Raw genomic sequence first — 15543 nt, forward strand, 5'->3', positions numbered from 1 at the left:
TAGTCTTGCATCCTGTGTGAGGCCATGTCAGCATCTGTCCGACCGCTACCAGGAGGACACAGGTGCTCTGAGGTCTAAGGTGGTGTTTTCCTTAAGGAGTAGTGAATTGTGTTTTGTCAAGGCAACTAAAGGAACAGAAACTGCTGAATCACAGGAATCCCCTTTCAGGAATATCCAGAAAATTCCCCAATTAGACATCTATGAAGGTCCTCGCTTCCAATAAAGTTTTTAGAAAATCCCTGACACTAAATTTTCATGGGGAAGAATTGGCCTGCTATAAACTTGCACCAAAAATGTTGTGCCAAATAATCTTTCAAATATTAAAATATCAGCAGATTTTGGTGTTTTAATTATTTTAAATTCTTCTTGCATGTGGATCCTAGATCCTTCTGTTTTTTAACTTAGAATCCCTTTATTTAAAAAATAAACATATTTTAAGGATAATAACAATGCTAGGAAGGAAGCAAGATGTATTTCAGAGGCTCGTGTATTAAGAAGGAATAAGTTTAGTCTAGCATAACCTTGGACAACTTTTCCACAGATCTTTTATTTTGATTCATTAGTTAGCTAATTGCCTTATTATATAGCTCCATCTGACTCTGAACTCTTGATCTACTCCTCATTTAATCTAGCCTGAGTTCTGAGTCTGTGCTGCCACGCCCAGCGGGTTCTCTTTTAGGTCTTTGTGTCTGGTGTCAGTCACAGCCACAGTGCACTGGACAATGGGATTTTCCCATGGGAGTGTTGATAAGGAAATTGGAAACGAATTGTATAGCTAAAGGTCTAAGCAGAAAATATAATAGCGATGGAGAAACACCCTAGTTATCAAACGGGTGACATTAATAAGGAAGGCAGAGTCATGCATGACTGACCTGCAGGAAGCTGTAGAGCCAAGGTTCCCAACCTCTCTGGCTGATGACGAGGTCACAGGGGAGACCCTCAGGAGGAAGACGAGAGTCTGTGGTAGAGCATGGAACTATGATGCTCTCAGCAGTGGGGACGTCAAGGCAAATGGCTGAGGACGTAGGAATCAAGAAGATGGGATGGGTACAATGCAGCTTCAGATGTACGAAATGCGTGGCACCTGGAGGGTGTGACGCAAAAGAGAAGCGAGCAAATAAGCGTGTGTGTGTGACGTCAAAGATGGGGTGAAGGCACCTGGTCAAGCATGGTAACAGAGAAACTTCACCAGCCTTCAGAACGTTAGAACTACTTCTGAGATATTTTTCTTTTTCCAAGCCAGAATTTCTAGAACTTCATTCCGGGTTTAGACTAGCACATTTTCCAATTGTCAATACTGTGTTAGAATCTGTCTTTCTGGTAGAAATGATAGGGCTCCGTGTGAAAAAACCTTACTTTGTGTCCTACCTTGAAGATATCATATGACTTCCTGACCCCGCCCTGACCGTGGTTCCAAGCGAACCCACCCTCATGAAGTACTTAGTTTACACCACCATTGTGTTCTCTTTGCTGTGTCATTTTTGGTTTCGATTTTCCTGACTGGTTTTTTTTTTTAATAACGAGAACATATTCTTGTAAAAGCCATCTGTTCAGAGAAAAGCCATCATACGACAATGATGTCAGACTGTTCTAGAATGTTCCAGAGCCACGGCTCATTAATTCATTTCCCAGAGCACCTGATGGTCTGCGTGATAAGCCTGCATTTTCTTCTAATGTACTGTACAAGGTTTTGCTTTTTTTTTCCTGATCATCAAAAAGGACGACGTGATTTCTTTTTCTGGTTCAGTATTTCACAAGAACAAGTAACGACTCTACAGACTGAGGTCCTGCCTTAAAAATAAAAAACAACACAACAACAACAAAAAAAACCATTGCATCAAAGTGGACTTAAGCTTGGATGTACTCTGTAAGCCTTTATCAGACAGAGTCTCAATTTTGTATTGTGAGAAACATGTTTCATTATTTGAACCTCTACTTTAGTCTTGAGCATGCTAGAAAATCCCCAGAGGTGCAGAGTTGTTGCCAAATGCCATAGAAAAGGTGGCTGACCAGGAAATGACTCACTAGCCTTGTGAAGAAGAGTGCCCTCCACTAGGCTTGGCACAGACAGACATCAAGGTAAGATACCCAGGAGGGAGGTCTGTGTACGGATCGGCTCAGGCCACCAAAAGCTCTCTGCAGCTCTGAAGAGGCTTGCTAACCTTTGTCTCCCAGGTTGGCTTTCAGGGCTACGGAGACTTGACACTGACATTTTTAAAGACCTATGGAAGCTCATATAAAAGCCAATAACAGATAACTATGGTAGTTAGGACCCTAGCTGTCGTGATAGTCTTTATTTTAGACTCAAACTTGGAAAGTTTCTCTAAAGTAAAATGCTCTCTCCTGGTCACCTGTCCCCAGGTTTTTCCTTTCACTTCAGCTGTGCCCATCGTGGCTTGAACTCCTAATTCTCTTACTGGGGTAGCAGGTGGCTTTCTAAGTCACTGACAGGGTGGAGGCATTTCCAGGGCTGAAGCCTCCATAATGTGTCCTGGAAACCCAGGTACATCATAGTCAACAGTTGATGTCCTTGAGGAATAAATCTGATAAGAAATATAAATGTTTAGTTTCTTCATGTGATGAATAGAGATGCTTTGTGATTTTATTGTTTGCCGAATTACAAATACATAAAATAGAAAACGAAACTTTCCCAAGGGGAAGCCACTTCTCCCTGCCCTGCCCTGCCTACGTATCAGCTGTGATTGGCCCAAGTATTTATAAAGACAAACTTCCTTCAGTTCCTTCAGTGGCCAAGAGGGGTCAGTGAAGTAGACAGCAATGGCACACAGTGAGGCATCACCAATGGAAGGTTCTAACAGGATCCTTGAAGAATACCACATAAACGAAGTTGTGGGCTTTGCTCTGCCACATCCACTGGTAAGAGATATAAGTGAAAACTCTGTTTTAGCCTCATTATTTGTCTTCGCAGACAAATTTCTGGATAAGCAACTATGCCTCACCTTCTCCTGAACGAATGCATCAAGAACTCTCAAACCCGGAGCTAGGGTACAAATAAGCGAGCCTCTTTGCACTTCAGGGTTTGTTCTTCCAAACTCACTCATGTGTGTGTTCCTTACTTTTCTAACGTGGCAATGGGAGGAGAAAGGGAGAGCCTGGGAAGTCTTTTAGCTTTATAAGGTAACAGCGCTTGTAGAGGGAAGTGGGTTTCTAACAACCACCTTTTCAAAGGCAACAGTCAAATGGCCCGAGTCCTGGGAATTCCCCTCCCTCTTCTGAGCTATATCAAATGTATAAAATCTGTGTTCCTCACTAATTTCGATAAATGGGATGACATATCAAGTAACTTTTGTTTGGTCTTAATAATGCTTGTCGTTTGCATAATTCAAAGGAGGGTCTAAACTGCATTGACTGTGCTTTTGCGCAAGTTTTAGCCTCGAAGTGCGATGTGTGTGGGTCGGGGAGTGAAGGGGATACTCATCTCAAAACACCACGCATCTTAAGCAGGTACGATGGTGCACAAAACCAGCACCCGGGAAGCAGAGGCAGGAGAATTGCCTCAAATTCGAGGCCAGACCATCTCAAATTAACAAACCCAAAACCTACTGAACAAACAGAAACCCACGCATATCAGTTTATCATCAACAATTTCATTATAAGAACTTACGGAGAATAGGATGGAGGCAAGATAGTCCTATAGAGGTGGCCTGTGCTCACCTAGTCCCGCTAAGAATCGGAGTAAACAGCCGCGTTTTGAGCTGGAGTGACACTGGGTGGGACCCAGCCAGGAAGAGCCCGGAGCCAAGAAGGTGCGCGTCTTGGGGTCAGTGGGTTAGAGACTAAGGTAAGATATGGAAAACCAAGGCGGTTCCCGGGATGGCGAGGAACTTGGAACCTTGCAGAGTTAAGGGTGCCCGCGAGCCTGTACCAGCTTGCCCCGTCTGGGTCTTTCTGGAGTGTGCGCCCTGCGCGCTCAGGAGGAGCATCCTGCAACTCTCATCCAATCCGCTGGCTTGCTGCCTCGAGGGCGGTACTACGGTCTAGCGCGTATCCCCAGGCTCTCCTTGCCTGTGGGCACCACGCCTGGTACCCATGCCCTGGAGGCTGCATCCTCGGGTACCCTGGCGTACCTAGTGTTGAGGTCTCCGCGTACCGGGTCCCTATGTGAGTATTGGCCACCTCAGGGTTTAGCGCAGGGGTTCTCAACCTTCCTAATGCTGCAACCCTTCAACAGTTCCGCATGTTGTGGCGATCCCCAACCTTAAAATCCTTGTCGCTTCTATTTCATAACTGTTACTTTGCTACTGTTAGATATCTGTGGGTTTTTTTTTTTTTTTTGATAGGTTTAGGCAACCCTTGTGAAAAGGTCTATCGATCCCGTAAGGGGTCGCGACCCACGGGTTGAGAAACTGCGGTGTAGCTGGAAGCTGCAAGCTTCCCAGGGAAGGAGTAACCTGGTCTGCCTGTGGGTGTGGTTCAGAGTTCCGGAGTTCATTTGGGGACATTGCCTGTATCTCTATAGAACTCACTGGCGATGTGTGATTGTAAACGAGATTTAGGAGACATCTTTATTTGAATTTCATTTTCATTTGAGGGTGGGGGCGAAAATAGCTTGTGGTGGAAGAAGTAGACACCACGCCTACAGCAGCCCCTCCCCACTATTGGCTTTACTTTCCATGCTTTCTCCTACCCTCGACAGCCTAGGTCCTAGCCCGTTGTGTCCCCCCCCCCCCCCACCTCACAGTACATGCACAGCATGTCTCAGGGGAGTGTGAGAGCCCGTCAATCATTTCCTTTAAGTGATGAGGTGACCGTTCTGGATTAAATAAAGAAAAACAGTCATAAATTGAGGTTGCTAAGATTTATGGTGGGAACAAATCTGTTGGAAATTGTGCCAGGAATTCATAAGTTAGGAAGATGATTCACTCGGTGCCATGCATGTACAAGAACATGAATTAAAACAAAACAAACAAACAAGCCGGTGACGTGGTATATTCTTGAAATCCCAATGGGTCCCTAGGGCTTACTGGCCAGCCATTCTAACCTAATGGGTGAGCTCCTTGATAGAGGCGCCCAGTCTCAAAAGTGAGGTGAAAGACACACCTAAGACTGTCTTCTCACCATGTACACACACACACACACACACACACACACACACTCACATGCATACACATGCAGACATGCACACATATGCATACACATGCATGTGCATACACAGACTCTGTCCTAGTTCTGCTGCCCTACCTCAGACTGCAAAAGTTAGAGCAACAGGGCCCTGACCGCTGCCTACTTAGGATGGATCAGGCCCTAAGTGCCCGGTAATGCCAGGCCCTGCAAGAGATTAATTAGAACCACAACGCAGCTCGGATTCTGCTAACTGGAAATGCTTGTTTGAGCTACAAATAAATTATATACAAAACAAGTGGCAGATGGATATTTAAATGTGCAAGGGAGAGAGAGAGAGAGAGAGAGAGAGAGAGAGAGAGAGAGAGACCACTTCTTGGGGCATTGTGGAATATGAAAAACATATAGGCAGAACTGAGCGCGATGCCTAATTTACTGGTGACTTTAATGCCATTTCATTTCTCTTCCATTCAAAGAATAAACCTGAGGAGGAAGTATCAGGGCATAAGGGCGCAGTGTGAAATGGTATCTCCCGTGGATTCCTGGGGAGGAGACTGGTGTAGGCTGCAGTCACGAGGAAGGTTTGGGGAGAATCTCGAGCTGGGTATAGAAAGGTGTGAATGGAAGAGAGAAAGGAGCTCGGGCCTCTGCCTGTGCACCAGTCAGGTGGCAACACCTGTCCGGTGTTTGTTGGGGACGCCAGTGGAGCCACGGGCAAGCTAGACCATCCACAGGAGAGTCCGTGCTACTTTAAGTGACCTCCATGAGCAATTGCAACAAGCTGGTCTTGTTTTCCTTTCAAGGAGGAACTGCCCCCTGCGTTCGAGGGCTGGATCCGCATTGCTAAAAGTCTTCCTGAACTGATCGACAACGGGCAACTTAGAGAAGAAGTTGACCAGGTTTGCAAACCCGTATTAATTGTCTTTCTGTGTAGATTCTTCACATTTTAACCTTGGTTTTAAGACCCACAGTATTCCCAGCATTGATGTTAGCCCAATTTCTCCATCTATTCTCAGCTGCCAACGCTCAGCATTGACGAGCTGAAAGGGCACAGGTTGCAGCGCCTGGCACATTTGGCTCTGGGGTGCATCACCATGGCGTATGTGTGGAACCAAAGACGTGATGACGATGTTAAGGAGGTTTGGAGATTTGGGGGGGGGCGGTATTTCCCATGTTGGATTTTCATTAACATGAAAACGGGCTCCAGCTTTCATGACATGTAAAAACGTTTGAGAGCTTGGGAGATAACTCAATGGCAGAGATCTTGCCTGGCATATGGAAAGCCCTAGATTTGAAACCTAGGGCTGCAAAAAGTTAAATACTAGAAGTGTATTATTATCATTACTATTTGTGATGGCGAGGAATTGGCGCTTCCCAAGTGAGATGCTAGGGTTGAGCCCAGGACCTTGTGTGTGTTAGGTTCCATGGGGCTGCAATTTAGAAGTTTGCATGAAGAGACCATCACGGTCTTAGCATCATTAAACAACAACAGACCCCACAAAACGTGATTATTAGACTCAGCAGGGAAGTCAGAATTATGAAAGAAAGATAGAGTGGAGCACATTTTAATGTATCACAACTTTGTCCAACTTTAAAATCCTGGCAGTAAAAATATACAACAGCTTATTGTAAGGAAGAGGTTTGTTTCAAAGCAAAAATAAACGAGCAAAATCTAAGTCAGGATTCTGCCTTTCTTCTCTTCTGCAAAGCTGGCTGTAATAGAAAAGTGTTAGGGCAACTCCCTTTGCTTTCCCAGGTCAGCTCGAATTATTTTACTAAATGCTTCACTGTTTCCCTCTGCTCCTGTGTCTGTCAACCTCTGATGAAGAAAATGCATTTCCTTTTGAAGCATGTATGACTAGTTGCAGCCGACTAGTTCACATGTATGACGAGTTCACATGTATGACTAGTTGACAGCATGTGATGAACAGTGGTTCTGATATTGCTCTCTTGGTTAGATCCACCCCCAAGTATACTGAGCTAATCTGAAGTCATTATTTCTCCAAACCGTGGCATCAGCTGACTGTCAACCCATCTGTGTGTTATGAAGCTCACTTTATACCGCTAGAGTGTCTGTGCCCCAGTGGCCTTTGGGTCCCTCACCTTCTCCCTGTGTTATATATGCTCACCCTAGCTATGACTCACTCTGACCGTGATTACTTTAATCACTGAATAGGACCGTCTAGTTCTAAATCAAATGATGTTAAGCCAGACAGATTCAGAACACAGTGTTAGCTGTATAGTTAATAAAACCACTGGGATTACTCGGCTTGGACACCAGGGAACTGAGGGGGATGCACTACTCACCCATAGGGAAAGCAAGATTTCTTCTCCAATGAAATACTTCATAAAGCACCTCCCAGGAGAGAAAGAAGTATTTATTTCAGCTCATAGCTTCAGAGGCTTCAGTCCAGAGTCACTTGGCCTCGTGTGGTGGGAGCACCATCTCTCGGTGACCAGAGACTGGAGGCAGAGACTTCTGTGCTGTAGACTTCCTAATGTTCTCCTGATATTCCACCTGGGGCTGCTGTCTAGCAGACCCTTCTACCCACAGTTAGGGCACATCTTCCAGGCTTAGCTAATCTTTGGAAACACCCTCTGAGAGATGTCCAGACTACTATGCTGTCCGAACCTATTCAGCTCTCACCAGCATCAAGTTGAAAATTGAGATTAACAGTCACAACTATCCAGTTAAAAGGAATGCTAACCACATAGCTTGCGGGTTGTTGTGTTGTTTTGTGCATGGGGCACAGTCTCACCATGTAAGCACAGGCACATACGGAACTCATTCTGTATCCTGGGCTGGCTTTGAACTCTCAATTCTGCATCATCCTTCCAAGTTGTGGGATAGCATGTCTGCATCAATGTGCCTGGCACCAGTGCCAAGTACAAAGAAGTTTATTGAAAACAGAATAAACATACAATACACACACACACAGAGAGAGAGAGATGGAGACAGACAAAGAGAGACACAGAGAGAGAGACAGAGAGAGGAAGAGAGAGAGAGAGAGAGAGAGAGAGAGAGAGAGAGAGAGAGAGCGCTGTCCAGGAGTATTTTCTTCTTCATTGTGCTCTGGAACAGCTCTTTGCTTTTGCTTCTCGCATGAGCCACGTCCCTTGTCCTTACCAAAGCCAAGAAATCCAGGGGCAGCTGAGTTTTCCTTCTTTTGCTGCCACTAGCTGACATGGCGTCTCATGGGACGGATGGGTGAAGGACAGAGTGAAAATAACCCAGGGTCATTAGAAAACCAAACCTTCAGGCTCCTTCACTTTTCTTCCTTTCTGTGCCCAAATTATGCCCGCAAAAACCTGCATCCCAAACACGAACACTGAACAATTGCCAGGGTTACGTTATGAGATGTGGGAGAGAAAATTACACACTGGCTTCCAAGTGCTGTCTACGCTCCAGGACAAGTTTGAACAGTGAGATGAGAAGAAAAAGTAAGGTGTTTCAGTGGATAAAAATGAGCCATGTGTTTTAATCAGGTGCTGCCCAGAAATATCGCTGTTCCCTACCGCCAGCTCTCAGACAAGCTGGGGCTACCTCCAATTCTCTCTTATGCAGACTGCGTCCTGGCAAACTGGAAGAAGAAGGACCCCAATGGGTATGTAACTAGGAACATTACATTGTTCTGTAATTGGGTATGGCTTCTGTTGTTGGGTATGGCGCCTTAGACTGTGGTGTCTGTAACTACGAATGTGTTTTATGGGCATGTGAAGTATCTGGATACAGTCAGGAAAATCCAGAGAGCCTTCATGTTCAGTGTGACTATTGTGGCCACACCTCAAACAGTCACCACCCGAAGGCAGCTATAGCAGCCTGTGTGTCACCTCAGAAAATGCCTTCATGCTTCTCTTCATTCGGTTCCTTCCTCTGCACCAAGAGAATTCACTCTAAGCAGTGCTTGTTGCGTTGGGGTCTAGCAGGATGACTCAGCAGGCACAGGTACTTGCACAGCCTTGTCTGTCCAAGTTTAATCTCTGGGACCCAAGTAAAGGAAGCAAAGAATTGACTCCCCAAAAATGTCCTGTGACCACTACATGTGCACCATGGCACATGTGCCCCCATGTCATAGTTGGGGTTCACCACAGCATAAGGAACTGTGTTAAAGGGTCTCAGCATCAAGATAGTTGAGAACCACTGGTAAATAATCTTGAGAAACAGAGAAAATATGTTTTTCCTTCATTAAACCCGTGTCTCAACACTACTGGATCATAGTGTATGAACCAATATTCAAATTCACCTGGTTTTTCTGTTTTCTTTCCCTCTTCCAATTGGCTCATTGTTTCGTGGCTGCTCTCCTAAGGCCCTTGACATTCGAGTAAGTATTTGGTTCTTATTTCATTTCAATAATTACTTGCCGTCTAAAATGAATGTAGGTTTATGGGGATATTCTCCATGACTGGATTTAAGAAGAAAGTTATTAGAATAATTATTTAAAAGGCAAATAATCCAGCACTTAATTATAGCTATTGATATGAGTCTGTCTATTTGATATTGTAGCTACAGATCCTTGCAAAGCTGCCATTAGTATCTACATGCATGAAATTAATTTGGGCAGATACAAAAAGTACATACGTCTATGTGCCTGTGACCCCCCCATGACTTTTGTGACTAGAAGTAGTTAATAATACCACCTAATAGCCTATCTCTGTGCTTTTTAACCCAACCCTTGCCATTTTTGATCTATGCACTAAATTTCTAAAAGTTGGGGAACTAAGCCATATGACACAAGTGTAATCTCACCTAGATGAAGTTAGGCTAAATATATAGAAATACATTTATTAAAAAAATAAAGTGCTATAAGCGCTACTCAATAGAAGACTGGAAGGGGGAATCCGGAAGATGGGGGAGGCCTAGTGTCTATGGTGTAAGACATAGTGACGGGCAAGGTCTTTGGAGTCACAAATGTTTTGACGCATTATTGGAACAGGAGGCCTCTAGCTTGCACCACCGTGAATAATAGCTGTGGGAAAAGGGGAAATGAATGCTCCCATAGGCCTTTATCAGTGATGGCCAAGAGTTTAAACAGTAACTTTAAATTAAGAACTTTTTAAAACAGCATCTCACAGCAGACAAGCAGTGGCCAAGCTCTAGGATCCAGAAATGTAAACACTTCAAAACTCCTGGATACACAGATTCTGAATCCAGACTTGCGACAATACCAAAACTTCAGTAGAAAAGAAAAATAGAATTCAGCCAGTCTTCTCCATGTGTGATGGGGTTGGAACGGGGTGGGGGTGTGAGTGGGCAGGGCTTACTCGAACTAGAACTCAGGGCTTTGGGCATATACTTATGATAATATGCATGCCTGTACGATTTATAGAAACAGACCTGCTATGGGGTTTCTAGATCCATGTGCTGGAGTTAAATTCCAAGTGTGAGCATGGCCTTAATTCCACATGATCTTTAGGTAGTGCACCCAATGTACCTGACTTTTAGGATTCTCAAATGTGTAGTACAGAGAGTAGGACATAGCATACAACTCTCTGGCACAATTATTTTTGAAATAAGAAATAAAAGTAGAAATAAAGATGTTGGGAAAGTATGTTGCTCTACAAATTTGCCGTTCATTTTCCTGAATGTTTTGCCAACCGTGACTGGTTTTCTCAGGAACATGGACGTTCTGTTCACCTTTCCTGGTGGAGACTGTGGCAGGGGCTTCTTCCTCGTCTCTCTACTGGTGGAAATCGCGGCTTCTTCTGCCATCCAAGTATGTCTTCTCTTCCTTAGCCATTTCCTTTCCTTTCATGCAAGAACAGCAACCACATAACAACTAAATCACAGTAGCATGGCTGAGTTCACGCTGGTCATAAAATTGGAGGAAATAACATCCTTTGCTATACAAAGAAATATTTTGGTTTTTTGTTTTGAAATATAAAATCTAGGGGCCATGCATTTAGAATCAAATTTGAAATTTCATCGAGAAATAACAATCCCCAGAGAGATTTGTCATTAGTATACAGTGATGTAAAGGCAATTATTCTGACTGGACAAAGAAACACAGAGTCCTGGAGAGATGGCTCCGTGGATTGACATGCTTGCTGTGTAAGCATGTCACCTGAATCTGGTCTCCTGGATCCACATGAAAAAGCTGGGCATGTTGGGATATACTTGTGAGGCCCGGAGGTGGTGATAGGAAGAGCCCTGGAGCTCTCTGACCAGCCAGCCAGTCTAATTAGTGAGCCCTAAGACAAGGAGCAGTCCTGTCTCTTAAGCAATGGAACAGCTCCTAGGGATCCTTGGGCATTAACCTCTGGCCTCCACATTCATGTGACACATGCACATGCACCCGCAAAAGTCTACAGAGTCATATGCATCCATGTGCACACAAGAAGGCGGAACGGAAACATAAACTTGATTTGCTGAGTTAGATACCATTTGCCCTGTGCCTATGTTTGCCGCTAGAGCTTACTTACAGACCTCTAATTGTTCAACTTTATTTTTTAGGCAGTCCCGACTGTATGCAGTGCAGTACAGCATCAAGATCAGAAAGCACTGGAAAAGGCATTTGAAGCTATAGCTGAGAGTCTGAATAATGCCAGGACATATTTCCAGAGGATGCAGAGTAAGTATTGCCGGCGGTGGGTGCGTATTCTGAGCTCACAGCCCTATGCATCTGGTGTCTGGAGCAAAGAGCTTTGAAAAGGAAATGCAAGGTACCCAGTACAGAGTGCCTATCCGTCTCCTTGCATCATTACACTTCTGCGGAGAAGATCTCGCTGTGTCCTTTTTCAGGAAAGGAAATCTAAAGTCAGAGAGATAAGGTCGCACCACTGGTAGTAAACAAGGAGCCCAGAATTCCAAAGCGGGGTCTTTTTTTTTTTTTTTTTTTTTAACACAGAGGAACTTCCTTGCTTGCCACTAGAATCCACGAAGAAACCTGTTGAACCCAAAGGCAATTTAAGTGTTGGAAAAACCCAGACTCTGGTCTGAATTCGCTCTGCTTCTTCACAGAGTCAGCCTGGGATAACAGAGAAAAGAACTGCTTCAAAATTGAAGTAGAAAAAGTAGAGACCCTACAAAACCCACAAGTACAAAGGAGTACTTGCGGCAGGAAATCTGCCTTCCTGGCCCATTTTTAACAAGTGGGATTTTGTTTGAGTTTGAAGCTGCTACTGACTGTCTATTGAGGGAGAAAGCCCTTCTAATCAAATGTTAGTAAGTTTTAGGAAGACCAATGAATGGATCCCATGGGGCTACTGCGTGTGTGTGTGTGTGTGTGTGTGTGTGTGTGTGTGTGTGTGTGTGCATGCGCGCACGCGTGGGTGAGTGTGCCTGTGAGTATGTGTATGTGCTGCTGGTGATGGTACCCAGAGCTCACAGATTCTAAGAAAGCACACTCCCACTGAGGTGCATGTCCAGTCCTGGTTTGATTTTGCAAGCATTGCATCTGCTGGGTCGGGAAGCACACAGAGTGGTGCTCACAGTTTCATTTGGATGGCGGTGTCTTGGAGGTGAGGCTAGTTGATACCTTAGCGGGCTACAGGCAAGTGATGAGTAGGTTTCTCCAGGAGAGAACAGAGGAGAGGAATGCTTGCCCAGGAGGCCCTGGGTCTGCCTGAAGCATCTATTGTAAGCTGATGGTTGTTTATGGTTTGTTGAGTTGGTTGCATACTGCTGATGCTGCTAAGTTAAATACTTGCATCTTTTCACAGATTTTGTGGATCCAAACCAGTTTTTCAATGTTCTGCGCATATATTTGTCTGGGTACGTAGTCTGTGGTTTGAGTTTATTTTCTCCAGTCAGGTAAAGACCAGAGCAGATCCCAATCGCTGGCCTCTACTATTCTTTGGATTGAAATAATGATTCGTATGCTGACATCCACATCCACATCCACGTTGTCTAGAAAGCATAGGCTGTGTTCTTTGGTGACTATTGGCCAGGGAGTCCCTGGAACAGGGGTGGGAAAAAGATTCAGAGCGAAGAGAGAGAATGCTCTGAGCTAGGGTGAAGTAAGGTTCCACTCAGAAAGTGTGTCAAACTTTCTCTGAACCATGCTCTTTGTTATTTTCATGAACGAAAACGGGTGACTGAAGGTGTACGGGAGAATCACCGCTAGTGTAGGATCTTCCATCTCGCAATTAATTCAAAGGACTTTTCCTCTCTTTTTGGCCTAGCTGGAAAAACAATCCCAAGCTGCCAAATGGTCTGCTGTATGAGGGGGTCTCGGACACCCCAGAAATGTTTGCAGGGGGCAGCGCAGGCCAGAGCAGCATCTTCCAGTGCCTCGACATCCTTCTGGGAATAAAGCACAGCTCTGGTAAAGGTAGGTGGAAACAACAGCATGTATTTTCTTTTCTACTAACGGGACTAGATCTTAATGCAGGTTACGGATCTTCCCCAGCAGCCTCTCTCTCAAATGTTATCTGCTGCCTTCAGGACTCTTGTTCCCTTTCCCAGATGAGCCAAAGCTCAAATTCAGGTTCATCATTCTCTGAGTGTTGACCCACAGCCATCGCCAGGGGCGTATGCTGGAAAATGAGACACGCCTGTGAGCAGAAGCTGGGAGGCAGGGGCCTCAGTGACAGCAAAGGGCTGATACCGCCCTGGTGTGCAACATCCCGCAGCCTGGCAGCCCAGAGGGAGGCTTGCACCCTCTGACTGTGTTTATTAAATGCTTTCTAGGGTCCTCAAGGGAGAGAGAAAAATTCTTCCACTTTCGTGTTTTTGTAAGCTTAGGAGACATAGAGGATAGCGCCGTGGCAGGTGAAACTTAGGACACGTGTTTAAAAAGATTGCTTGAACCCGTCAGTTAGGCATTATGATCGACTAAGGGCAGACCGTACGTTCCCTTTCTGTACCATCAGCCTCTTGGAAGGATCCAGTATGACGGGAAAGCAAGAAGGCAAGAGCCAGGTGTGACGCTGTACCTCTAGAATCCCAGCACTCAGGATGCTGAAGCAGAAGTGTTGCAAATTCAAAGCCATCCTGGGCTACAGAGTGAGATCCTGTCCAGCAGGAACCAAATAAAGCAAGGAGAGAGGGAGTCATGGAGAGGGAGAGGAGAGACGGGAAGCCAAAAGGGAAGGAAGGCAGAGCAACCACAGGCAGAAGATCTTATTAGGAGCATTTGCTTATTCTGTCTTCAGGACTAATAGGAGCATGCAGCAAGTCATTTGGGGTGGGCGTCCTTCAAATCCTCCACAGTGGCTTTAGATAATGATCATGCAGCCTGCTGGCCTTGCAGTCCTTTCTCCCCAACCACCTCACCTGTCTTCATCTTACCGTAGGATCTCCCGCAGAATTCCTCCAGGAGATGAGAGAGTACATGCCTCCAGCCCACCGCAACTTCCTTCGCTCCTTAGAGTCAGGTCCTTCAGTCCGTGAGTTTGTCATGTCAAGAGGCAATGAAGACGTGCGGAACGCATATAATAATTGTGTGCAGGGCCTGGTCTCTCTGAGAAAATTCCACCTCGAAATAGTAAGGACATACATTGTGAAACCTTCGAGCAACCAGCAACATGGAGGCGAAAACAGAGGGACTGGGGGTACTAACCTCATGGAATTTCTGAAGAGTGTGATGAAAGCAACCGAGAACGCCATTCTGTAAAGCGCTTAGTGTAGCAAGATTGCATTTGATCAGGGCACAGAGATCTGCATATGCCCTGCCAAAACTTATTAGATCTAGATCAGCCCCAATGAGGACGAGTATGGAATGATTTACCAGGAAGGCACTGTAGAAATTTCAAAATCATCTCTACATCTCCCTGTAGGAGAACAGCAAAAGCGAATTATTTAATAATATTTTAAAATGATATAAGAAACACTATAAATTATATTGTTGATTGGGGGTATAACAATGAAACTCAGTAAATAAAAATGATTGTAAGGTGAATAAATCTTGTGTCCTCTGTAGCTGTAGCTCAAGATCTCTCAAAACGACTTTTACTTCCTGAGTCCTGTACTTTCAAAATGTCACTATTGCACGCGTCCATTGTCACCTTGTAATTATTTATTAATGTATTCTCATTACACAGGAAGCTGAGGCTGCCGGCTACTGTTTGCCAGTCTTAGCAAATGTCTCTGGAATGAATATATAGAAGCATGAATGAACGTGTGAATGCATTCATTGGAACTGAGTTGGTTGGATGATGTTTGTGAACTGAGTTTTGTGATGGTTTGGATGATGAATGCCCCCCATGCGTTCACACCGGGCAAGCTGAACACTTGCTCCCTGTTTGGGTGGCACAGTTTGCGGGTAGTCACAGCCTCTAGGAGGTACAGCCTTGCTGCCGGAAGTGACTCTGAAGGGTTTTAGGCTTGTCCCAGCTGCTTCCTGCTGCAGCTGCCTGCTGCAGCGCCTTCCCTACTCTTCCACGCATCCTCTTTGGAACCACAGGCCACTTTTTTTTTTTTTGCATAAGTGGCTTCGGGTCATGGTATTTCATCACAGAAACAGCAAAGTTGCTCATAAGTCTTCGTAATACAATTTTCTTCTGAAAGACGGGGTTACTGGC

The 15543-nt window shown here is 45.0% G+C and overlaps 1 protein-coding gene and 1 long non-coding RNA gene across 3 annotated transcripts in view; one reads left to right on the top strand and one right to left on the bottom strand.

The window, feature by feature from the left end:
* The window catches only part of LOC125414430 (uncharacterized), a 20158-nt gene extending 16217 nt beyond the window's left edge, over positions 1–3941 (bottom strand). The window contains exons 1-2 of one of the 2 annotated variants that reach the window (XR_015736218.1): positions 3626–3941; positions 873–1084 (exon numbers count right to left, since the gene is read on the bottom strand). This is a non-coding gene — a long non-coding RNA (uncharacterized LOC125414430). The remainder of the gene's footprint in view (positions 1–872; positions 1085–3625) is intronic. The other variant, XR_007236263.3, reaches the window with a different exon arrangement.
* On the top strand, positions 2722–14925 carry Ido1 (indoleamine 2,3-dioxygenase 1). Its single transcript, XM_048456390.3, has 10 exons — positions 2722–2877; positions 5886–5981; positions 6099–6221; positions 8569–8687; positions 9390–9404; positions 10697–10796; positions 11534–11651; positions 12742–12793; positions 13204–13352; positions 14317–14925. Exons 1-10 carry the CDS (start codon positions 2779–2781, stop codon positions 14634–14636), a joined length of 1191 nt encoding a protein of 396 aa, XP_048312347.1. The 5' UTR covers positions 2722–2778; the 3' UTR covers positions 14637–14925.
* Positions 14926–15543: the final 618 nt, after the last annotated feature.

Source organism: Myodes glareolus, chromosome 23 (assembly GCF_982192425.1).
Source record: "Myodes glareolus chromosome 23, mMyoGla1.1, whole genome shotgun sequence".
Taxonomy (NCBI): domain Eukaryota; kingdom Metazoa; phylum Chordata; class Mammalia; order Rodentia; family Cricetidae; genus Myodes; species Myodes glareolus.